This window comes from Amblyomma maculatum, chromosome 5, assembly GCF_055883805.1.
Source record: "Amblyomma maculatum isolate TAMU_Amacu chromosome 5, ASM5588380v1, whole genome shotgun sequence".
Lineage (NCBI taxonomy): Eukaryota > Metazoa > Arthropoda > Arachnida > Ixodida > Ixodidae > Amblyomma > Amblyomma maculatum.
Genome location: NC_139348.1, coordinates 45,249,121 through 45,275,489, shown reverse-complemented (window position 1 = coordinate 45,275,489; position 26,369 = coordinate 45,249,121). Strand labels below are relative to the sequence as shown.

The 26,369-nt window shown below is 46.8% G+C and overlaps 1 protein-coding gene across 2 annotated transcripts in view; it reads left to right on the top strand.

The window, feature by feature from the left end:
* The first annotated feature begins 347 nt into the window (after positions 1 to 347).
* The window catches only part of LOC146188219 (uncharacterized), a 51,314-nt gene continuing 25,292 nt past the window's right edge, over positions 348 to 26,369 (top strand). The window contains exons 1-3 of one of the 2 annotated variants that reach the window (XM_084603692.1): positions 348 to 657; positions 19,988 to 20,142; positions 20,254 to 20,336. In XM_084603692.1, coding sequence (XP_084459818.1) covers positions 556 to 657; positions 19,988 to 20,142; positions 20,254 to 20,336 — 340 coding nt within the window. In that variant the 5' untranslated portion in view covers positions 348 to 555. The remainder of the gene's footprint in view (positions 658 to 19,987; positions 20,143 to 20,253; positions 20,337 to 26,369) is intronic. The other variant, XM_084603691.1, reaches the window with a different exon arrangement.

The following is a 26,369-nucleotide window of genomic DNA, read 5'->3' as shown; positions in this document are numbered from 1 at the left end:
GTGTCAAGCATAGAAGCTATCTTGAGCTACTGACAGTAGCACCGTGCTGTGGAGCTGCCGGCAGATCAAGAAAAATCAGTTTGAGAAACTCCACCGCTTGGAATGGATATGTTACTTCGCATTTTAAGCAGCAATTTAGCAAAAAAAAAACTAGGTTGAAACGCTTTTATTCGTCCTGGCTACTACGAAGAATTGATTTCGTCGAAAGCACGCTGCCATATTGTGCGAGCGTTGCTGTGGGTAAGGTTTTACTTCATTAGCATGTTTCATTAGCATTAAATTATGCACAGAAAACATAAAGAACTAAAGCAAAAAGTAGACGCACATTTTACATATCAGTACAGAAGCCGAATTTATATTCTGGCTAAAAACTGTTGTGCAATTACATCTTCTAGGCTGTAGCGCTGAAACTTCCCCAATTAGAGCGAGCTCATTTTATATCATGCGGCAAGCTTTACTGTTGGCACAATGTATGCCTGCTATTCAGTATACCAAGCTACACTCCGATGAATACCCTAACTGCGCTTGAATCCAGCTAACGTTCTCGCAATACTAATGACTGGATTAGGTGCCTATTTTATCGCAGCAGTTACCATGGTGTTGGCTATTAATTATGAAGATAACCAGGCCTACTTCATACATCAACGCGTCCGTGCCGTGAGTATGAAACCTACCCATTCTTTTATTTCTTTACGCATTAAGTGGTTCACTGCTGCATTTACCCGTCTGTGTTCTGTATCCAGTGAGACTCCGTACGTAATGTGTGAGTCGATGAACTTAGTTTCAGGATGATGTTGGCCATGGGGGCTTCGTTGTGGATGGATCTGTAGTAGTTTATGCTCTCTCATTAGCATCAGCTGCTTTTGTTCAATCTGTGTGTTCTTTACATCGTATATCAATCAAAACGCGGATGCGGTGGTCGTAATCGAATCCACATCCTCGTGCTAATCGTTCTCAAACACTCAAGTCTCCAAGGCTAGTTTTCATGCTTTTTTGGTGACTACGTACTGCAAAACGGATAGTTCTGAAATGACATTACCGGACATTAAAGAGAGAATGCGAGGTTTAGAGGTTTGGAGGAAAGACTCTGATGAAAGAACTCGTGTATCTCTGATGAATGCAATATCTAAAATCACTGTATTTCACTGCGCTATTTTGCAGACTTCGATGCCTAATGTCTCTTGCCTGAAACTTGCGAAATCCCCTGCCTTGCCTCTGCTATGAATGATAGGAAACTTAACTCATTTAAAAATATTTCTTTATACAAGACAGACTCGTGAGAAAGGAAGAAAAGCGGTTATACTGCGATTGCTCCTGGCAACGCTTGACCTACTACGTGGCTTCTCCTCTTCCCCAAGCCATATATGCACTTCTCTTACAACGACAGAAACACACTTAAGTTGGCATTACATCTGAACTTTATCAGCGCTTTGACTCAGACATGAGCTTTGCTCTTAAATGTCACCAGCTGCAAAGAAGCGCCCACAAGAAGCAATCTCCGTTTGTATTTTTAAAAAAGCTTTTGCAAAATCGCAACACATGGTTGATGTATTGAAATATTGCATGTTTGTACTGATTTTAATAACTGTATTGTTCTTTTTCATTATTGAAATAAACGGAGAAAATTTATCCTATCAAAGAATCAACTTTCGATCAGCTTTCGCAGTATTTTTTTCAAAGGCTGAATTTACGCTTCAATCTGACTTCGAAGGTGTTCAAAGAGTATTGTGTCATAAGATTCTACTTAAATTCAAGAAGGTGAGATACTAAAGATAGAGCGGTAGTTTCAGGAGAAAGCAAAATGTGATTCTGCTCCGCTATCTTCGAAGACGCAATCAGTGGTCTGGAAGAAGACCGACTTGAGTGACTCGTCGACAATGCTAAATCCACTGCCTCCACATCTATCAACCCCAACTCCCAGTGCATATGCCACACAGTTTGAAGAGGCATGAGCAATTACATATCTTACTCCAAACATCTCTAAGCCTCCAGCGGCATAAGTAATGTATACGCTGAGCGACCTAGCCCGTTAATAGAGATCAAAGCTAGAGAAATGTAGTAATCTAAGCACAAAATGAAAAGCAGGAAACAGCTAATGCGATAAAATAAGACGCGTCACTACAATGTTTTTATAATGTTTCAATTAAATAATCGCGATGATTTAAAAGAGGATTGTAACCATCTTTCGGTTGCTACCTGCTACTGGTAATAAGACGCCATACGAAACACTCGCTGTCAAATACACGAGCGGTCATATCATCTAATGCGACAAATCTTCATTAGCTCTACTGAATTTCTTTTCACCCATATTTTCGCTTGCACGGCAGTCGCTTTTCCATTATATTTTTGAATTTTACTTTGCTATATGTTTTGCAGCGAGAGCTATATTACCTGCAGTTTCGCCGTTTCGCTAATTTCGCTGCGGCTGTCGCTTCGCCAGTTCTACGCATGCGCGAGGAGCCGAGTGACATCAGAGCTGCACAGCTTGTGCCCTTCAGCAGCATCGTGAGTGACGTGCGACGTCAGAAAAAAGAGAATGCCTTGCCAAACGGAGACTCCAAGATACAGCCCCTAATATTAATAATAATACAATTTGTTGGTTCACAAAAAAGGGACTGGTCCAGTATCTGTCACACTTCCCGTGTGGACACCTGACTCGCGCTGTAAAGGAAATGATGAAGGTGGGAGAGAAAGTGGAAAGAAAAAAAGAGTAATCGTAGTCGCGGATTACGAAGTACTTTTAACCAACTGGGATCTTTAACGTGCACTGGCATCACCCAGCACACTGGCGCACCGCCAGTTCACCTCCACCGAAACGCAGCTGCTGGCAGAGCGTAAAAAGCGGCGCAAACCAGCAAAATAGAGAGAATGAGTGTAAAGATGATCAGATGGCAGCGGAGAAATCCGAACAGAGAAAGGAACGGTTTACCAAACGGCGATGACAGACTTCCGAGCGTGATAGACGGTGCATGCATAGCCTCCTCGCTAGGGCCTATGGAAGAGGTCAGTGAACGGAAACCTGCAGAAGCGGTTGAGAAGGTATGTCGTGTGACTGATCACTCAATTGGAGTTTCCAAAGCATATCTGCGACCCGGAAATTTTAAGCAGGCTCTGTAAGCAGCCCATTCGGACACATGTGTAGTGTGTGCGAGAGACTGTGGTACCAAATGGGCTTGACAACGGGCAGTAATCTAATGTATGAGACTTTGCGTTTGGAGACTACAAAAACGAAATACTGATAGACAAAATGGAGACCGCTGCATGCTAGTCCACAGATCATCTGGCAGTCTGCATCCCTGTCAAGCAAAATGAATAAAAGATGTGTATCCCAAATATCTCTCATTGCTAAACATTACCATCATCATCCGCCTGACTAAACCCACTGCAGGGCGAAGGCCTCTCCCATATGTCTCCAAATAACCCGGTTCTGTGCTAGCTGCATCCGCTTGACCCCTGCGAACTTCTTAACCTCATCCGCCCAACTAACTTTTTGCCGCCCCCTGCTACGCTTTCCTTCATTTGGAATCCAGTTACTTACTCTAAGCGACCATCGGTTATCCTCTCTTCGCACTACATGTCCTGCCTATGCCCATTTCTTCTTGATTTCCAGTAGAATACAGTAACCTAAGTTATTTCTCTCACCCACTATACACGCTTCCTATCTCTTAATGTTACCCCTACCATTTTTTGTATAGCCCTCTGCGTTGTCCTCAACTTAAGTAGAACCCTCTTGGTTAGCCTCCACGTTTTAGCCCCATAGGTGAGTACAGGCAAGACGCAACTGTTGTATACTTCCCTCTTGAGCGATACCGGTAAGCTGCTAGTCATAATCTGTGATTACTTGCCAAATGCGCTCCATCTCAATCTTATTCTTCTTATTTCCTTTTCATGGTCCTGACCTGCGGTTGGAGTTGGAATTAAAGTTTATTTCTTTCTACCTGTACCAAGTAGACACATTCGGCTACTACTTCCAGTACTTCGCTAGCTAATGTAAACTGCTGTTCCTTCCCGAGGCTTTTAAACGTTACCTTAGTCTTTTGCATATTGATTTTCAAGCCTGCCTTTTTACTTTTTCTGTCTAGGTCACCAATCATTGTTTGCAGTTCATGTCCTGAGTTACTTAGCAAGGCAATGTCATCAAAAAATTGCAGAATGCTGAGGTATTCTCCATCTACTCTTGTCTCTAACTGCTCCCATTCCAGATCTCTGAATGCGTCCTCTAAGAAAGCTGTGAATAGTACTGGGGAGATTGTGTCTCCTTGCCTAACACCTTTCTTTATGGTAATTTTGTTGCTTTCCTTATGAAGAATTATGGTTTCTTCCAGCACTTTCGCGTACGGCTCGTCTACCCCTTGATTTCGCAATGCCTGAATCACCGCGGAAATTTCTACTGAGTCAAATGCTTTTTCTTAGTCAATTAATGCTATTTAGTAAGGGCTGGTTATATTCCGACCATTTTTCTGTCACCTGGTTGATGCTATGGATATGATCGATAGTAGAGTACCGTTTGCGAAAACCTGCTTGATCATTTGCCTGATTGCAGTCTAAGGTTGTCCTGATTCTATTAGCGATTACCTTAGTAAATACCTTATACGTAACAGACTGTAGGCTGATTGGTCTGTAATTTTTAAGGTACTTAGCGTCCCCTTTCTTATAAATGAAGATAATGTTTGCATTCTTTCATGGTTCCGATACCGCCGAAGACACCAGGCACTACGTATACAGTGCGGCCAGTTTTTCGAGCACATCCACCCTTCCTTCCATCCATCCTTCAACAAATCTGTAGTTATCTGATCCTCTCCAGCTGATTTCCCCCTTTTAATAGTTTATAATGCTTTCTTGACCTCGTCCTTTGTCGCTGGTGGAACGTCTGACTGTTTTTCTCTACCGCCAATCTCATTACGGGCCTGACTACTTTGGCTACTGTAGAGATCTGTGTAGAACTTCACGGCTACTTTGACTATTTTGTCATGACATACAGGACCGCGCATGCTCAGGCAGGGAAAGGTACACCGTTTCTCAAAAGTTTACAGCTCAGGGGGGCTACTTCTGAGCCATACTATGTTGTTCGTAATGCATTCCTAGGTTTCCAAACTTGCTGAAGGTAAGATTACTTTTCGTCCTGCCGTCTACACTTGCTAAAACTTTAGCAATTATTAAGAATTCATAATATGGGGCTTAAAGGCAAACCCTAAAGGCTCTTAATATTTGACAAAGTTTGTACCTCGCGCTACGTATATCCTGGCTTAGCTAAGCTAAGCCATTGCCATTTTTTGTTGTTATGATTGCGAGCTCCTGTTGGGTGGTATTTTAGGGATGACGTACCTGCTCAAAACTAAGATAAAACACAAAAACGACCGGCGCAGGACAAGCGCTAACATCATCTGGCTTTATTCACTTCTAAGGAAGCAAAAATAAAAACCAAAAAACAAGGCATGCGCAGAATGCAAGAATACGTAGAGTCGTGGACAAAAGTGGTATACTCCACGCGAACCGTGCCGATTGCTTTTTTTTTTCAGTATAAAAATATATGCCACACAAAATTGCTTGGATAAAATAGAAAATATATCAAGGAGGGTACCATTATGCATATCTAAGAAATAACTGCTTCTTTGCCAGAAAAATTTGGCGGGCAGATTTCTCGGAGCGCTTGGAGTATACCCCTTTTCTCCGCGGGGGTACGTGACATCAACCAAATCGTCAAAGAAATAACTTCTCGCTTTTGAAAAGGCGTACAGAATTATAGCTACCCCACAATATTTTGCCTTTTATTTCACGTTGAATGCCTCCAAACCCTCCCGGGACTTCGTATCTCTGCTCCTGCCCAGAATATTTATCTCCTTAAGTCGTTGTTTACACTGCTTGTAGCACAAGCTTCATTTTTTTCTCTTCGCATGCTCTGCCGCTCGGTCACACACGAAGCATTCAGCACAATATTTCGAAAAATGCGCACCTCGCAGTTCTTTTAATGATCCTGTATGAACAATGGCACGATCATCATTTACGCACCGCCCCGTTTGTCCCGCATAGGCTTTTCCGCATGTCAGTGGTATCTCGTACACCACACCGGGGCAGCACTTCACGTAATGCTTTCCATGGTTTCTGTTACGTGAGCTCTTCTTATCTCCCGCAATGCGCACGGATAGCTGTGCACGATTTCCTGGGGCAAAAAACAGGACTGGCCCGCCGTATCAATTCAACACCTTTTTCATATTGTGGGCAACTCGGTGCACCACTTCTGGTTTCACGGTTCGCTTTCTTGGCTCGCACGACATCTGAAACTTAGCATAGTTGATGTTTCGTAGGTGGGCCTCAGCGACAGTAGTGATCGATCAACTTGCTTTCCAAAACTCGCCTGCATAGTATGGTGACATGACTTCACGAGAGCAGACTCGAGGCAAAGGCTAGCAATGGCTTCTATCACAGTTTTTGAATGCGCTAGGGATAAAGCAGTACTTCCTTTTGAGCTCGTGGTGAGCATCGCCAGCAAGCATGTTCCGTGGCCAAGGTAACATTTAGATCTAACAACTGCAGACAACCCCACATATGAAGTTCATGGGTGAACACCAGAACATGACCCTCTTCTTGGAAGTTGGCTCAAATTGTGCTTACAGCCTCTGTGTAGGCAGCGTCTTCCTGTTTCTTAAAAGCTAATAAAAATGATCAACTTGCCTGAATACATTTAGTACTCCCGTACCTCTTTAGCTTGGTTTTAGGGCGAGGTCAACAAATGCTAGACATAATGTTAGTAAGCATTGGGGCTACACAGGATCCGATGCAAATCACACAGGATCCAATGCTGTCATCACTGCTGTTGCTGAAGCCGCACCTGCTAAAAATCAAATGTGCCATGTTTCTAACGTCGTGCGAGCCAAGAAAGCAAATCATGAAACCAGAAGTGGTGCCTTATCTGCACCGGGCTGCCCATAATGTGAAAAAGGTGGCTAATCGATATTGCGTTCCAGTCGGGTTTTCTGCCCCACGAAAGCTTGCACAGCTATGCGTGCGCATTGCGGGAGATAAGAAGCGCTCATCCAACAACAAAAAAAAAACATGTAAAGCTGCATTAGTGCGGTGTACGAGATATCATTGACATGCGGGAAAGCCTATGTGTGCCAAACGGGGCGGTGCGTAGATGACCGTGCCGCTGAACACGCACGATCGTTAAAATAACTAGGATGCTGGCATCTCGAATTATTGTGCTGAATGCTTCGTGTGTAACCGAAAGGCAGAACATGCTCCGGGGGAGGAAAGATGCTGGCACTGCAAAAAGTGTGAACCATGACTTCAGGAGATAAAGATTCAAATCAGGAGTAGAAATACGAAGTTTTAGAAGATTTTGATAGCGTTCCCCGTAAAAAAAGAAGGGAAACGATTGTGTGCGCGATACGTTTGCCGTAATTTTCAAAAGCGAGATGTTATTACTCTAACGGATTGGTTTATTTCATGTACGTACCGTGTTCTTGCATCCTGCGCAAGCCTTGCATTTTCTTTATATTTGCTGCCTTTACAATGAGTACAGTCAGAGCAAGCTAGCGTTTGTCCTGTCTCGGTCTTACTTGTGTTCAATTGTCTTAGTTTTACACTGTTACGTTATCCCTCAGATAGTACGCATTATTTAGCCCAAAGGAAGGTTCTGGTTGGGGGTATACTAAAGCTAGAGGTTGAAAGAAGATTGTTGGGCACCAGCTAAAAGACGAGGTAGAAGCTTTGAATGCGATGTAGCCAGTGGACGCCACTCAATACATAAAGAGACATATCATTATGTTCCAATCACTTTGAAGCAAGGCGCTGAAGAAAACGACCCAGGAAAAGACGAACGGACGCTAAACTGCTATTCAAATTTTTATGCCCAGGGAAAGGAATATAGGGAAGCCGCACACTTTACAAAAATGCAGTCACAGAACGGCATTGTTAATTGTATGTTGTTTGTCATTACGGATATGCCTTTCAGTAGAAACAAGAATCTGTTTTCGAAAAAAAAATAATTTTGAGGTAATTTAAAGGTGATTAACATTTATTGTGAGCTCATTTTCAGTTCGACAGATGGAATTATTGCGACCAAAACATAGACTACACTTGCGAAAAGCCGTGCCTTTGGCTGCTGGCGACATTTGAAACAACGCACTACATCATTTTTGTAATCTCACAAAAATAATCCTCGTACCTCCCCGTTTGCAAAATGTGGGCATGTTTTAACGCGATGGGATGCATTCTTCAGAAAATGCGGCGTATGCATTGTCGGCGTTGACGTCGTGAGCAAAAAATGTCTGACGGCTTCAGCAGGGAGTATTATTATCAGGTGACATGTTCGCTCACTGACTGGTCGTCGAGAGGTGTTTCGTGACGAGACAATATCAAATAGCTGAATTGGAAGCCGCTTGCAACAAGCGCCTCGTATTTTGATCAAAATCGAGCCTTCGAAGTCCCTTCCATGTGAATCTAGAATCGCGGTCCTTAGGTCATTTAGGCAGGATCGTTAGGCTTCGATAAAGGGGGATTAATATCTTTGCGGGAAAATTTTTTATATAAGGGGCAACTTACGACTGTATTCTGACGCAGAGACATTGGATATTAAAGATAACAATGTTAGTAATTCTATAGAGGATGATTGATGGAGTGGAAGAGCAAGTGGACGAGAACGAGAGTTGACAAGAACAGCTGACAAACGGATGCCTTGTCATCAGGCTGCCGGGTCTTCAGGCTGAGCCTAAGTGTTACTCGCATTTTTTTTTGGCCCTATGCCAAGAGAATTCATAATATCTGGTAAGCAGTCGCTGAAGTCGTTCACCCCGACAGCGTTAGAAGCACTTTTGTCCAGAAGCTGCGGCATTGTAGCAGATGTCTCTTGGGCGTTTTGAACGTAAAATCACGAATGCGTGTTTGGGAGGTAGTATCTGGCAGCACACGGGGATTGATGTCTTCTTGTATAACAAAGACAAGTGCGAACGAGTAAGTTCAATCTAGCACCTTGTTAAATCAAGACGAACTAAAGTAGAGACCCGCACAGGTAGCTCTGCTCCAGAGCGCACTTCCTAGATCATGGCCTACACCACTAAGGATAAAACAATAAGAGCGACCTTGCGTTACTGGGCACCTGTTGATAGAAAGCACGTTTCTCATTACATCAAAGATGTGTTAGTTTCGTTATTTTTCTACGCCTCTATAGTTTATCTACCTATCCATGCTGTAATACATAAGCACCTATTACGCGCATGTCGGCAGGTAGCTCCAGTGCCTTCGGGCAAAGAGATATGCTGTGTTGCGAAAGAAAAATGATGTAGCAGAACACAAACTCTCGCTAAAAAATAACAATGTTCGGAGTATAAGCTGTACCAAATTCATTTTCTTTGCATATTGGTTAAAGGTTGCCTACTTCAATTATAGCATGTGATGATGACGATAATAATATCATTATTAACAGATGATGATGATGCTCATGTTGGGAACCCTTTGCAACAGGTGGTCACAGGTCAACTGAGCGCCCTCAATGGCTGCAAGGTAACGCATGTTGACACACGCGGCCCTATAAGACCCTGCTATCTGTGCAGTTCATTATTTCAGTCTGTCTTGGTTATGATATGCGATCTATTCGTCGCGTTCCTCTGCCCCGGCATTCTTCACTTCATTGTACTCCCATGGAACTGTCCATTCTTGTCTAATCTGAAATGTAGATGCACCAGCTCATCCCCCTTGTTGGCGGAAGACTTTTATTTTAAAGCGAAGTCTTTTTATAGCATTCGCCGTGTGCGCGTGTTTCATCTTGAGCTGAGGAGAAACCAGGTGGCAGCTATGACGCCACGTAGCCGTCGTCACCGTCGTTGGCGCCGCCGACGACGAAACCGAGGTAATAGGGCGCTCATCTCTGCCTAGCCATGTGAGAGCCATGACGTCACTCAACCGCCGCAGCTAGGCTGGAGCTCTGTTTACTCTGTGCAGATAGCCACCGCTGCTGTTGAAAATAAAGGCGAACCGCCGCCTTCAGCTAGCGCACTCGCGCATGGGCTTAGGTGGGAGCTTCCGTAAGTGGCATAGGCCGTTTTGCCATTTTATTCGTCCTCTCTAACTAAGCAAAAAACATAAAAGGAGAGGGAGCCCGGACTAGCAAAAGCTTTGCCAGTCTTAAAACCAGTTAAAAATAAATAAAAGGGAGCAGAAACTCGCGATAAAAAAAGCACTTGTTTAAAAGGCGAAAGAAGGTATATTTAAAAAAAAAAAAACGAGGTCCATGTCGCAAGGTGGTCAGGCTAGCTTAATAAGAATAAAAAGAAAAACCAAAAGGTAGCATTCAGGCCTGGAAATGAAACAAAAACAGTAACCAGAACCAGAAAAGAAGGGAACAGCAGCAAAGCAACAGCCAAAAAAAGGACAAATAACGTACAGAGAGAGAGGCCGACGCACAAAACCCAAAACATAAGAAAAAAGGGAGACTGAGGTAGAATAGTAAACAGGACAGTCCCTTACAAAGAAATAAAAATCGGGTGAACTATAGAGAATTGCAGTCTCCTACGGCATTGTAATCATTGGTCCACAAATTCACAACGAGAGAGAAAATACTAAATTAAGGAGCAGAAGAATCAAATAAACAAAATTGAGAAAGTGCCGACACTACAGACAAGAGGGAGGGGAAGAGAAATATTTGTAAAACCTAGACAAAACATTAGGAGAAAAAAACTGTTAAATCTAGTCTGATGCGAAAGACGTCCGTAACTAAATCAGATTATATTAACCGGAAAATCCACGGCTAAGAGGAACGGTGGAGGAAAATACCCCCAAAAAAACTACTGCACCACTATGCCGGGCTTGTGTGGCAACCGCAGCAGAAAAGGCAAAAAAGTATCATATCACAGAGGAATAAGAAAAGAATAACTCCACTCATTTCATAGCAGTATGCATGCTGCCCATCCGGTCCTGGCTCTGCAGGCAAGAGTGACTGCAATCACGGGCACATCCTGAAAACTGAAAGGCATGCCTTAAGCACTCTGCTCAACACAGGAGCACAGAGGCATAATGCCGTCTCCCCAAGGGTTGGGTCCCGCAACTTCTTTCTCCTCACTGGTTGCCTCTCAGTGGGTTAAACGGCGATAGTTACCGAAAGGTGTCTCTGAACGCAACTTGAAGGTAACATACACTCACCGAATGCAGGAAATGATTACAGTAATCAGTAAAGGTAATTGATTAGTGTTACCATTGTCATGCCATCACCTCGTGGCTCTGCTCACGGCTGGTTTTGCGGCTATTAAGAAATAAAAACACTACATATTGTAACCTACAGGGGAAAACTCTCAAGAAATGAGCTTGGCAGCTTATTTCAATGTTGCGGTAAAAAAAGAAAACAAAAGTTGCTATTACAGGATTCGAACAAATATTTTATTCGCTGAGGGCTGAGGGAAGTAGTGTCAATCTATTTCGCCACAATGGTTTTCTTTATTGCCTGACATTCGCAAGGCAACACAAACACACACAAGACAGTGATATTGTCACGGTGTTGGTGACTGGGCCTAGGTTAACAAAGCCGGTAAAGGTGGAATTGCACGGTCCTAGTTTTAGGTACGTCCTGCGAGTCGGGAGCCGATTCACTTCGTCGTTTTCACTCCGAGCGCCCCCTGGCATTCCTCCGTCCTTAAGCGTAACGCACACAGTCACACGTGCCCACAAGCGAACGAAATCAACCAAAAAAAAGTTTGCAAATGCCGTTTGTTAGTCACCGCGCAAAGTACGACTTCAGTCGCAAGACATGAACTCTGTCTGGACGAGGTAGCCGACGGCCTGTGTGCTCTGATCCATCCGGGAGCACCTCGTAATTGACGTTGCTAATGCGCCGCGCGATTTTATATGGTCCGAAGTAGCGGAAATTAGCTTGTCTGACAGGCCGCGGCGTCTAACAGGAATCCACACCCACACCTATTCCCCGGTGTTGTAGGAAGCTTGTCTGTGGCGGAGGTTGTACCGGCATGAATCCCTGTCCTGTTGCGGGGTGATGTGGACGCGTGCTAGTTGGCGTGCTTGCTCAGCATCTTGGGCAAATTGCTCGGCGCCAAAACAAAGTTTGGTATCTGTTTGGCAAGGGAGCATTGCGTCCAGCAACGTCCGAACCCCCTGCCGTAAACAAGGCGAAACGGCCTGAAACGTGTAGTCTCTTGAACTGCCTTATTGTATGCGAATATCACATATGGCACGATCGCATCCCAAGTCTTGTGCTGGGTGTCGACATACATCGCCAGCATATCCGCGATGGTCTTATTAAGCCGTTTCCGTCAGCCAATTGGTCTGCGGATGGTAAGCAGCTTTTGGGTGCGCCGTACCGCTGAGATGAAAGACTTCGACCATCATTTGTGAAGCAAAGGCAGCCCTTCTATCAGCAATAATACAGGTAGGAGCACCGTGCCGCAGTATAATCTGGTGTACAAAGAAATAGGCAACTTCAGATGCTGTACCACTAGGTAACGCTTTGGTCTCGGCATAACGAGTCAGATAGTCTGTGGCGATGATTATCCAGCGCTTGCTGCTGGAGGACCGAGGGAAAGGACCAGAAGGTCCATGCCGACTTGATAAAACGGTGCTCGTGGTGGTAGTATGGGCATGAGGAGGCCTGCAGGCATTGATTACGGAACGCTGACACTACCGACAGCTCTTGACATAGCGCTTAACAGTGGCAAGGCTGGGCCAGTAGAATGTCTGTCGTATTCTAGCAAGTGTGCGAGAATAGCCCAAGTGGCCAGAAGTTGGTTTATCGTGGCACGCGGAAAGAATTTCCTCTCTCAGAACTGTGGGTACAACGAGGAGGTAGGTTCTCGACTAGGATCTAGAGTGGTGCTTATAAAGCACACCACCTCTCAGGCAGAACCTTGAGAGGCTCCGAGAGAAGCACTTAGGTATGGTGGCTGGCTGACCTTCTAAATAATCAATCAGTGCTTGTAACTCTGGATCGGCACGCTGCCAATGAGACATATCTGAAGCATCAACAGCTCCGAAGAAACTACCAGCGTCATCCGTGTCTGGTGAAGCGAGCTCGACAGGCGCACGGGAGAGCGTGTCAGCATCTTCATGCTTATGTCCGGACTTATAGGCAAATGTGAGATTGAACTCCTGTAGGCGAAGGCTCCATCGCGCCAGGCGACCGCATGGGTCACGCAGGTTGGATGGTGGTCAGCGACCACTTTAAATGGGCTACCATAAAGCTAGGGGCTAAATTTCGCAGCATCCCAAATAATGGCGAGGCATTTCTTTTCAGTAGTTGAATAGTTCGTCTCGGCGCTGGCATAGGCTGGCATAGGCGATGACTCGTTCAACAATCTCTTGACGTTGCACAAGAACCGCCCCAAGGCCAATATTACTGTCGTCGGTGTGTATTTCTGTCTCCCCTTGCTCATCGAAATGGGCTAAAACAAGCAGCGATTGGAGACGGAGACGCCGAAAGGCGAAAGCAGCTTCTTGCTCGTGAGTCCAAACAAAAGAGGTATCTCCCCGGGTGAGCTGAGTAAGCGGTTCAGCGAGATCAGCGAATAAGTTATCGATAAAACGCCGGTAGTAACTGCAAAAACCGAGAAATCGGCGAACAGCTTTCTTGTCAAGTGGAATCGAGAATTCCGCAACAGCAGCAACCTTGTCAGGACCGGGCTTCACGCCGGTGGCGCTGACATCACCGAGAAATTTAAGCTCTCGGTAGCCAAAGTGGCAATTCTGTGGCTTAGGTGTCAGGTTAGCGGATCGACGGGCTTCGAGTACTGACCACAGGCGCTTAAGACATGGTGCAAATGATTCTGCGAAGGCCACCACGTCATCTAGAGAGACAAGGCAACGCAGCCATTTAAGGCCGGCGAGGACAGTGTGCATCATCCGCTAAAATGTGGCCGGCGCGGAACACAGACCGAACGGTAGAACTTTAAATTTGTAAAGGCCGTCGGGTGTCACGAAGACCGTCTTCTCACGATCTCGCTCATCGACCTCAATCTGCCAGTAGTCACTTTTTAAATCGATGGACGAAAAATACTTTTCCCGCCGGAGGCCGTCGAGAGAATCGTCAATCCGTGGCAAGCGGTAGACATCTTTCTTGGTTACGGCGTTCAGTTTTCAGTAATCGACGCAAAAACGTAACGTGCAGTTTTTCTTTTTAACTAGAACGACCGGGGAGGACCACTGGCTATTGGAGAGCTGGATAACCTCATCTTCGAGCATTTCCTTAACTTGTGACTTCGCGCTCGGTCGAAGGGACGCGTGAGGGGTGCAGGCGGATTAGGCGCACATCATCGAACGTCACAATCTGGTGCTTGGCGATAGCAGTTTGATTCACTTTTGACGAGAATGCAAAACACTCTGTGAATTTGAGTAACAATGAAAACAGCTGGTCACGCTGTCTGACCGATAGCTCAGAGCTGAAATCGAGTTTGTCGAGGGATGTGGGCGGTGGCACGGTTTTTGTGGACAAGCACTCGGAGGCACCAGAAATGCGTTCGGAGAAAGCTACGGAAGTGTCACGAAAAAGGTGCCGATACTCGTGCGAAAAATTGGTAGCAAGTACCTTGGAGTGATCACGGTGAAGATGGATCAAGCTGCGGGCCACGCAGACTCTTTGTGTCAACATCATCATCAAATATGGTGAGGCAACCAAAAAGAGAATAAAATAATATGCCTTTGCCCGTGCCACTCTAGGTATAACAGGCTCAATCCAATCGAATATAAAAGAATTGGTCCCGAAGGACAAGCTTAGTCTGTGTTTGCACCCGTAGGCGAAAGAACCCGAAGGTTCCAAAAAAATGCGGGAATCTCTACGCAGCGGCCCACAGCCGGAGAGCGGGCCCGGGGAGATCCCCCGTGATCTCCCCTGGGAAGTAGAGGGAAGGGATGGGACAAGGGAAAGGGAAATGGGATATAGGGAAAGGGTTATGGGACTGTAGGAGGGATCGGGGCAGCTTAAGGATTTTCTCAAATGATCCTGATTCGATTCGAGCAGCAATTCATTGGCCTCTGTTGAGGGCGAGCACTCGCTTTAGCCAATGCACGGCCCTCGGCCTTCAAGCGCATTCACATCCACATCACGTTCGCCGGGTCTCCGCCACATGACACAGGCTGCTGGGCCACATTGGGGTTCCCCGTCCCCCAAGTCAGGCTCCCTGGCCCGGCTGTACTAGGGCTACTGGAGGGGCGCATTTCGCCGTACTAAGATTCTTTCAGCCCTACTCCAAGGTACTAAGAGAAGTGCCCAGAGTCACCTGTTGTAGACAACCCTCCATTCACAATTTCTCTCCAACATAGTATCATCATCATCATCATCATCATCATCATCATCATCATCATCATCATCATCATCACCATCATCACCATCATCATCAGCCTGATTATACCCACTGCAGGGCGAAGGCCTCTCCCATATTTCTCCACTTAACCCGGTTCTGTGCTACCTGCATCCACTTGACCCCTGCGAACTTAATCTCATCCGCCCACCTAACTTTCTGCCGCCCCCTGCTACGCTTTCCTTCCCTTGGAATCCAGTTTGTTACCCTCAGCGACCATCGGTTATCCTCTCTTCGCACTACATGTCCTGCCCATGTCCATTTCTTCTTCTTAATTTCTACTAGAATGTCGGTAACGAGTTATTTCTCTGACCCACTCTGCACGCTTCCTATCTCTTAATGTTACCCCTACCATTTTTCGTTCCATAGCCCTCTGGGTTGTCCTCAACTTAAGTAGAACTCTCTTGGTTAGCCTCCACGTTTCAGCCCCATAGGTGAGTACAGGCAAGATGCAATTGTTGTATACTTTCCTCTTGAGCGATACCGGTAAGCTGCTAGTCATAATCTGCGAGTGCTTGCCAAATGCGCTCCATCCCAATCGTATTCTTCTTGTTATTTCCTTTTCGTGGTCCGGATCTGCGGTTACTACCTGTCCTAAGTAGACATATTCGCCTACTACTTCCAGTATTTCGCTACCTAATGTAAACTGCTGTTCCTTCCCGAGGCTGTTGAACATTACCTTAGTCTTCTGCATGTTGATTTTCAAGCCTACCTTTCTACTTTTCCAACATAGTATGTTGACGGCTAATTTCTGGTTGACCACTCCAGGTTCACCGTCTGAAAATGTCCGCAAAGATACTCGTGCACGCACCTACAAAGGTACGGCACTGAGGGGTCACCACTCCCCAAATTTGGCCCTGAGTCAGCGAGGCGCGGTTCCCTTAGTACTTCGCGAGCAGCGCCACCGGGCCCTTGGCAGCTGGCTGGGCTTTCCCTCGGCCAGCACTACCGCCCAGGACCAAGGGGTCTCGAACCCCCCGCTTCTTCCGCGGCTAGCAAGCCGCGGTTCCTTGCATACTGCGTGGGCAAAGCCACCTTTAGGTGGCCGGCTGGGCTTACCCATGGCCCCCCTACTAACCTCGGCTCTGCGGGGCGTTGCCCCCTGGAGGAGGTCCAAGTCAGCGAGCCGCGGTTCCTCTCGTACTACGCGAGCAGCGCCATTGTTCCCTTAATGGCCGGCTGAGTTTTCCCTCGGTCAGTCGTACCGACTCGGTTCCTCACAAGGGGACTTTACTTCCCCTTAATGCAAGCATATGAACCAGCCAGCCGCGGTTCCTCACGTACTGCGCGGCTGAGCCGTTGTCCCCTTACAGCCGGCTGGGCTTTCCCTCGGCCAGCCAACTGACTCATATTATTGCGGTGTCTGACTCTCCTGAGTAGTTCTGCGTGTCCGTTGAAGATACTGGCAGTGAGGGACACATGTGCTTTAGCACGTTGTGCGACCACCCTCTTTTCCCAAGTTTCTGGCTTACTAGAAACCATGTAGGCTACTTTGACACCGTCTTTTTCGCCTTTTCGAGCCTAAAGGCAAGTTCCCCAGAACCTGGACTTGGTTCGCCCCAGCCGTGGCCCCGCGAGGACCCGCTCCCCCTGGCAGCGGAAACCAACGTGTCTGCGGCTGGGAGATGCGCTCTCTCGCACGAGGGGTAATTTTGATCCAACATACGGAGTCAGCTAACTGCATTTCCTTTAGTACTCTGCAGCTACGCCACCGTTCCCTAGGCGGCGGGCAGGGCTTTCCCTCGGCCTACCGACCGCCCCGTACATTGGGAATTTTGTTCTGCTTTTAACCGGATTCCACGTGCCCAGTCCGAACCCCTTCAGACTTGCCCCCGTGTTAGGCGTCGGGATACGTGGGCGCGGCACGCTCACAATGCCGCAGGGAGTAAGCTGACAACCTCCCCGGGGATTCGCAACCCCTCAGTATGGGTTCCGGCTGCACCCATACTGACCGCTGGCCGTTGCAACTGGACAAAGCCTAGCAGCCTTAACCGCTCTGGCCCATCCAGCTGGCGGGAGGGACCGCGTGCAGGTCGCCGTAACGAGACGTTAGTTTCGGCTATTGCGTCACCACCGTGAAGAGCATTACATTTGACATTAACGAAGGTGCTAGTTCGGGGTGGCAGAGTGCCGCTGTCCTCATAAGCTCGTAGCACATTGAGTGGTCGCTTGCACCGCTGAGGGCCACTGCTTTCTCAGTTGAAAACGAGACCTTAGAATCCCGGAGGTCCATAATTGCGCCATATTCACGCAGAAAATCTACGCCCAAAATCAGGTCCCAAAAATAAACACCTTCCCAACAGGGAAGAAATACATGATCTATTGTTCCTGGCTGCTTACAAATTGCGCAATGTGCACCACACGCAGGAGATAAACCTTTTTCTTGGAAAAACACTGACTGGCAAAGTTCCAGTGTGCAAGTTAAAAAAGAAAGTTTTAGCCGCTGCCGGCACCTTCATTCTCTTTACCCTCGTCAGTACATTCCTTCCTTGCCTCCCCTGTATATGGCCCTATAGATGTGCTCCGGAAGAACAACGTCGCACAAATCTTTGTACAACTTTTTCTTTTTCACATTGATCAATATTCTTTTGAAAATCTTGCAGGAAGAAATCGCACACTTTGATCAACTTCTCTAAAGTAACCTTAAAAGTAAAGTTCACTCTCTGCCAAATTAGGCTTGGACGTGCACTGCCAAATTTTGTTGTGCCAACCGAATGTTACACTGAAGCAATAAGTGCGGCAAGTTTTAAACCCGCTATTATTTCTTTCTACAACATTTCCGCTATCTGGCGCCAGGCGACGCTGTTCAGAGGACCCAACCTGGGTGGAAGCTAGCACAATTGACTGGAAGATTGCTGGCTTAAAAGCAGAAATGTGACATAATGGTAGTAATGTAGAAACAAAAATTCAATAAATAGAATAGTTAATTATACTAAAACAATAATTAAGATATAGGAAGAAAAAATTGCCAGTGGCTTAGCTTGTTAAGCATGGTGATTGCGAAGCAATACGTGGTACTACTATTGTACCGCTTGTGGTGATGCTTGGCTGTGCTATATTCACCATGATGAAGCTCCGGTTATGTTTGCTGTTATGGCTATGGTGACGCCTGACTGTACTATGTTTAGCTATATAGTTTTACGGCGTTTTTTTTTTCGCTGTTCATTGTACATCTCTCGATACAGACGTTCCTTCTCTAGTCGCTGTTGTCGCTCTTCCGGTGTTTCTTGGGAATGTCGTTGTCGTCTGCTAGCGTTCCCTCGCTCCGAACTGGTAGTGCTGCGAGTGGATGCACGTTCCAAACTATCGGACGAATTCGCACCTTCCTCTCCTGCTTCTGTCGTCGATTCTGCTACCGAAGACATTGACCGCCTTTTCCGCCTAGCTGCTTCTTGCGCTCGTCGCTTGGAAAGCCGTTCTTCTCACTCTTGTTCTGTCTCTGTGGATCGCTTTTGCTTCCTCTTTGCAGCCTGCCTAAGCGCTTTTACTGTAGGCGGCATCTCATGGCTTGACGAGAGGAGCGGAATCAGGCCGTAACTGCCACCGTGCAAGGTAGCGGTGAGCACCCGCTCTTACACAGATGGTATGACGTCACGCAGCGCTCAGCGCCACTGGTGAGAGGAGCAGAAGTCAAGCTGTAACTTCCACCGCGCAAGGCGACGGCGCCAGTTGAGCCCCGCTCTTACACAGATGGTATGACGCCATGCAGCGCGCAGCGCCACTAGTGAGAGGAACGGAGTCAGGCCATAACTGCCACCGCGCAAGGCGATGGCGCTAGTTGAGCCCCCACTCTTACACAGATGGTATGACGTCACACAGCCAGGTCACGCTGCCACCGCCGCGCCTTTTGACGGGCTGAGGTGGCAGCTGAAGTAGTATTGCTTCGCGATAAAAATGAGCGTGATAGCTACTGTTGCCACACCGTTTTAAGGGGAGGCTCCTATATTCCATCCATCCATCCATCCATCCAACCGTCGAGGGAACGGAATCACGCAGCACGGAGCCCTCCCCTGTGCAGAGCGAGGTTGGGGGTCTGCAGGACCCTCCGACGAGACCCCAGCTCCCACCACCGTCAGGCTCAAGCACAGTATCAGCAGGTCATCCACTGGCGCTTGTAAAAACATACAGGGGCATACGCCAGACAGGTTAAACGTTTGCCAAATTTTTTTGTTTTTATGTCAACCCGACGGCCTCGGTGTGATCGAGCTGTTCTTCCCACTGTCCGACGCTGCCTTCGCTGCCGTCCCTTAGAGCTTTCTCTTCTGCTCTGGCTTTCTGCGGAGTCACGGGGATGTTGGTACCGGTAACTGTGGCATATATCTGTTTCGGTGGTCTCGTTGAGCGACGCTTCGTACCCGGGCGGGAATGCGCCAGCTGTGTATAACACTAACATCTTACTGTTTCCTCCTGCATGGTGGCCACCCAGGTTGCCGGCAAGATGAAGCCTTTCGACACCATCTAGTTGCAAATCCGCGGAGGTTGGGCTTGAACAACAAGGCTCTATTAGACGTCTGATAACTTACGCGTTTCTCAGGTCTTTGTCGCACTGCATTTCTGCAATTTTAATGCTTTTACGGATACGAGTAAAGAATGTGATATATATGGTAAGCACTACTCTGTATATCGGTTAGTGTACAAAGTTTCTGTTAGGTTTCGCATCATGCAGCAATTGTTTATATTCTTCATCCCGGCAGGTTACTGCACTACAAGAAATGCTTTTTGTAAAATTCAGGAATTTTCCTTCCAACTCTGTACTCCGCTGTTTCGCTCTGAAAAAAGACGAGTCTTTAGGAGGCAACAGTTTTCGATACATTGTGTTCAGGGCGCCCAATCCTCAACAAAATGCATTGTAAGTACAAATAGTTTTCTTCTAGAAACACATGTGGCAACATGTGAATCGTTTATTGCAATACATTTTCTTTTTGGGCGCATGCACAGGTCTGTATTTGTACCCTTTCAGCAATATCTTTCCCACAACACTGACTATTTCAACGATCCCTCCACATCGGATGCCAAACGGAGTAGCATTCAGGTTTGAACGAGGTAAGTGCACTATGTATCATTTAAAGCAGACATTTTTGCAAGCACAGGAACGGTGCTGTATATGCAAGTGACGCATTGCCTTTTGTATGCAACATCTCGTCATATAATGATATACAGATCTGTTCATCTTTGTCCCCTCAGTGATAGTCGCTTTACCTCTCGCGCACCATGCGTTCTTGTTTTCCTACGAGAAACAGATATTTGTTATACTTTTCTAATACTCCTATACCTATATTTCTCATTTCTCATTTTATATTTTATATTTACCCGTTTTAAGTGAACAGGACCATTTAAAACCACAGTAGCAATAAGCCATTATGCGAGAAGACTATTGACAAAGTGCCCGTACATAAAAGTCTCTTTTTGGAAAGCTACATAGTGCCTTGTTTTGAGCTACTGCACGAAACGTCATTTACAATTCAAGCAAACACCTTTGCTGTTGATCGCAGTTAAGTAATATACCAGAGTATGAGCCAAACAGCTTTCAGCGAAGGGCACAGCAGTTTTAAAGCAAAGCCCACTTAGAAAAGGCAAAAAAAAAAAAGACCGGAACAACTCTAAGCCCAGGGAAAAAATACCTTCGTAATCCAAATTCTTTATAGGGATACAATAGTCAGCCTCTTTCGCCAAGTTTAACTTCTGGCCGAAAACAAAACCATAAACTGCATGGAGGTGTAGAGGAAGCTATCAAGGTCAGAAACAGAAAGCATGTCATAGAAACCAGCGAAGGAACCAGTAAATGTAACAATTTCAGTTTCTTTAAATTCTCAACCTGAATCTAGACAAAAAGCTTGGGCGTGACGCGTGCAAACAAAGTATTAAGGGTAAAAGAAAATGCAAACATACCTAAAGCCTCTGAGAATATGGCCGAAGGAACACCTGTTGTCATCTTAAACGAGTTTATCGACCATTATCGGCCGACTCACTAGTTTCCTTACTTCGCAAATTGACAGAATTTTCTTGTTCCCGAACCAGTTGTGATCAGACTTATGGTGATAGTGACGCGTCTTATATAGCGCAGCTAAATAAAGTGTTCTGAGAAACCGTGGTGTGGGGTATAAGAGGGACTCGAGAAGAGCTGTTATGAGTTTTGTAATTTTTTTTCTATCTTTGTGTACCAATGTTCCTTGTATCAGCACTGGTTTCCTGCTTTCTTTCTTGTATTTTTGTGCTGTATTATATAACGTTCTTTTGCTTGTACAGAGAAACAGTACAGTATTACCCGTTTTTTTATGTATGAACGTGGTTAGCTATAAACATGTGAATTGATTTTTTCCTACTGTATGCTGCTCTGCCAACTTTGGAAGGAGGACAGGAAACCATCATGTTGTTTTTGCCGGCTTTAGTTCTGGCACCTCCTTTTCTCAAACCTTATTTAAGTCTTGTGCTCTGTTGATGCCTTTTTCTTGTTGGTGTTTAATACGTCATTTTATTACACAACATAAGCAGAACGTCCTATGCCTCCTTCTTGCACAATGCTCTCATGGATGTCTTTTGTGTCATGCTGCTGGCAACTTTAAGAAAGTCGATTACCTGAGGAATCTCGGCATTACTGCGTTGGTTACCGGCATAGTCGGCTGACCTGATTGCATTCAGAAATGCGTCATCGTCACCAGTGGCATCCAAAGCTGGTGGCAAAGGAGCACGGGAGAGGCAGTCCGCGTTTAAAGGTTTATAATCTGACTTTTACGTTACAGTAATGTCATACTCTTGAAGTCGTCGGCTGCATTTTGCGAGGCGTGCAGATCGCGATGGCGCCACACCCTTTGGAACGGGCGATCACAGCGTCACAGTCCTAGCTGAATCTGGCATAAACAAAAAAAAGAAAGATACAAAAGGTTTACAGGCTGTCCGCACACTCTACTTTCGTCCATCACTACCAGAATCACGCTACTCGTTCGTGCCTGCCTTGCCGCTCCGGCCTCTGCACCCACCAAACACTCCAGGCGTCTCTTTGTAACCTCCACCGCTGCTGCCATACCTGAGCCGACGAAGAAGTCCAGTGCATATGGCAGCGACGCCGCGCTCGAAATGGGATGATTGATGTCTTTACATCGGAGGATCACATGCTCCAAGGATTCGTCCTCCGCTCCACAGATGGCGCATGCTGTCTGGCACTAAAGCTACCACTTCCCTGTAAACGGCAATAAACCTACAGAGAACAAATTTCACCATTCAGTTAGGCACTTGCAATGCCGTAACCATGGGCCCTATGATATCAGGCACCTAGCCTAGTGACGCAGTGCTAGCAGCTGGTTATTTGTACACCAATAACTATGCTAACGACATGTATCCACCAATTAAGTATTGTTTTAGTCTGCCCTCAGAAAGCAGCATAGGGAATGAGTATGAATTGTGGTCAGTCTGGTGGCGTAAAAAAGTGTAATACGAGTGCCATTATCCAGTGCTGCCTGTGATTGCAGAAATTAAGCAGTCCACCCCATTTAACAAAGTTGGTGGGTGCGATTATTATGCGAGGAAAATCTCGAGCAAATGTTTTGGAGTGCTAAAACCAAATTTAAATATGTGCGAATAGGGATTCTTAGATCAGCTATTGTAAATATAACCATAACATTACTTTCAAGCAAAACTTACGCTTGTTGTAAAAGTACATGGTCGCCAAAAAACACAAATTGCTAAAGCACTATTCACCGCACGCAGCGTCATCATCCCTCCCCGCGTTCTGTGGTATAATGCTCACAGCTGACCATACAGTTCTACTCTCAATCAGAGACTTGATTGTGGTAGACGTAGCCGGTATAACAAGCAAAACTGTTTATTTATACATCAGGTAATGGCGCCCGGTTTCGCTCTGCTTGGCGCGGTCGCCCATCCGGGGTCTCCCTTCGGTCCGCCTGATTTTCCTGCCGCTTGGGGCGCTGTCGTGAGTGGCGCCCACAACACCCCCCTTTCTTGAAAGGTTTGATCTCACAGGTCTAGGCGTTCTGGTCACTTACAAACACGTCCACTTCTTGTGGTTCTCGTATCCTGAAAATGATGCAGGTGTCTTGCTGTACGTCTTTCTTGTCCTCTGCCGGTTTGTACAACATAGGACCTTTGTTCTGATGTTGGCTGTGGTACTACGCCGTGTGATGCAGCTCCAGCGAGGATGCGCACCGCTGTGCCTGGTGGTAAGCGCTCTTGGCTCCGTACCTTGTGCCGGTTGTCGTATGATAATTTTGCACGAGCTCTGTAGGCTTAATTATTTTGTCTGAATTCGGTGTCGTCCCACTTCGGGGCTAGCAGCTTCAAAGTGGTTGGTACTGTAGTGTTCAGACGATGGCCCATTAAGTGTTCTCCTGTTGAAAACCCTTCCACGCTGGGTGTGGCCCCGTAGGCAAGCAGCGCTTCGTGTATGTTGGAAGACTTCCTTAAAAGCCGCTTTGCTGTCTGCACAGCCCTCTCAGCCATACCGTTGCTCTGCGTCTAGTAAGGGCTAGAGGTTGTGTGTGAGGCTCCCCAGTGATGCACTAGTTCTTTGAACTCTGTGGAAGTGAACTGCGGCCGTTGTCTGTGCGTATTGTCAGTGGAACACTGTATCGTGCAAACATTGGCTCCAAGACTAGGGCAATGTTTTTTGGAGCTGTCCTCGGCAGCTGTTCTAGCTCGAAAATCGGGAGTCTACTACTACAACATACTCTTTCCCCTCCAGCATGAAGAGATCCATGCCGACTGTGTACCAAGGGTGTGCTGGCAATGGGGTTAGAAGCAGGGGTTCTGTTTCTAGTTTTCTGTGCTCTATGCAAGTTGGACACTTTTCCACGTAGTCTTCAATGTGCTTGCCTATGCCTGGCCGCCATATGCATTCTCTTGCCCTCGCTCGGCACCTCGTTGTGCCCAAGTGGCCTGCGTGGAGTTTTTCCAGAACCTCTATTCTGATGTCTGGCGGGATGATTATTCTGTCGCCTTTGAGTAGCAGACCATCAACGATCGAAATCTCACTAGACACGCCGACGTACCTTTTCAGGTCAGGTGACAGCCCATGCACAGTTGGCCATGATGTGTTGCAGAAGGTAGCCACCCTGGAAAGTGTTTCGTCTGACTGGATGCTTGCCCTAATTCTGTCCAGCATTTGGTTTAAGCAGGGAGCTGTTCAAGTGCTAATTCTTCAAACGCGCGCACTGCACTCTCGAGAGTTCTTTCTTTGTCTGCTGGTTTACCAGATGGCTTCCGGGACAGAAAGTCAGCTGTGTACAGCTTTTTGCCGGGTGTGTGGGACATGGTGTAGTCGTACTCCAAAAAGGCGCATCCTGAAACTTTGAAGGCGAGGACTCAGCTCGTCAAGTCGTTTAGTCGTAAGCAGCGGTATTAACGCCTTGTGGTCCGTTTCCACGTGAAAGGTTGATCCCAGCTGGTATTTGCGGAAATGTTCGCAAGTCCATGTGATTTCCAGTGCCTCCTTTTCGATTTGGGCATATCTTTGTTCTGTATCCGTAAGAGAGCGTGATGCATGTGCCACAGGTAGGAGCTTTTCGTGCGACTGCTGTAGAAGTACATCCCCAAGGCCGTATGAGGAAGCATCGCCAGACACTGTGTGAGGCGACGGAGCATCGCAGCGAGTGAAAATCGGCGTCCTGCTTAAAGCTTGCTTGAGTTTGTCAAAACTGCTGCTGAGTTGGGCCCCAGTGCCAGTCGGCGTCTTGGTCGAGCAAGTCTCTGAGAGGCTTTGTAAAGTCTGCTAGCTCTGGAAGAAATTTCGCTAGATGGTTTGCAGAGCCCAACAAAGACCTGACTTCTGACACATCACATGGTGGGTCGAGCTGGACTATGGCCCTGACCTCTTTCGGGTCGGCGCTGATCCTTGTTGAGTTTACGACGTGTCATAAGAACGTTACTTCTGTTTGTCTAAAGGAGCACTTGTCGATGTTGAGGGTAACACCTGCATCTTCCAGCTTCCTCAGCACCAGCAGTAGGTTGGTGTTGTGTTCCTCAGTTGTCTTCCATGAGACAATGCAGTCATCTTGTAGACAACTTTGTAGACAACTCACACCATCTAGTCATTCGAGCACACGGAGCATTTCACGTTGGTAGAACTGTGGCGCTTTGGAGAGTCCGAAGGGAATCTTCAGGAACTGGAACCTGCAAACTGGTGTGATGAAGGTTGCGTAATCGCGAGAGTCCTTGGACAGTGGAGCCTGCCAGTACCCCGCCGTGCATCTAGGCGGCTGAAAACTGTTGTAGTGTTAATTTTGCAAGACACTCGTCCACCATAGACATGAGCGCACGTTCGCGTATCATTTGTTGGTTGAGTTGACTATATTCCACGCACATGTGCAGCTCATTGTTCTTTTTTGTGCGACAACCATTGGAAAACGCCGCTCGGTTGCTCGCTCGACCTTCTGGATGACTCATAAGTCTTCCATCCTTTCTAGTTCTTTCTTCACAAGTGGAAGCAATGGAAGAGGCACGCGCCTACGATAACTGACTGCGTATGGTTTAGCATCCTTTTTGACTTTGATGCGGTACTCAGTCTTCATGACTCCAAGCCCAGACGTTAGCTTTGAGTATGATGCCACGAAGTTGGGGACATCAGTTTATTGTGCGAGGGTTTCGTCTAGCTCAAGAGGGCGCTGTAGAATCCCAAGTGATTCTATAGCTGGTCGACTGAGTAGCGGTTCTTTTAATCCTTTGATGATGAGGACTGCTTCCTGGGCTTCAGTGTTGCGCCAGCTGACTGTTACATCGATGTAGCCAACAATGGCTATCGCTGTCTGGCCTGCGCCTATCAACAGCTGTTGCGTTGACTAGATGGGTTCCATGACGGTTCTGTCGTACTGGTCGTGTGCGATTTCAGGCAGATCCGCGACGGTGTCGACCTTGAAGGTAAAAGGCAAGTTGTCCACGGTAGCAGTAATTCTGCACGGCGTGTTCACTCCCACTTTGATTTTGCCTAGATATAGCTCTCCGAGATCTTTTGGTCGTTGTCGGATACTCGAGGTCTCGTCCTTCGGCTTAGACATGCAGACGCGGGCGTAGTCGCCTTTTTTCCCACACTGGTTGCACGTCTTGTCTATCGTGGGAAATTGTCTTCGT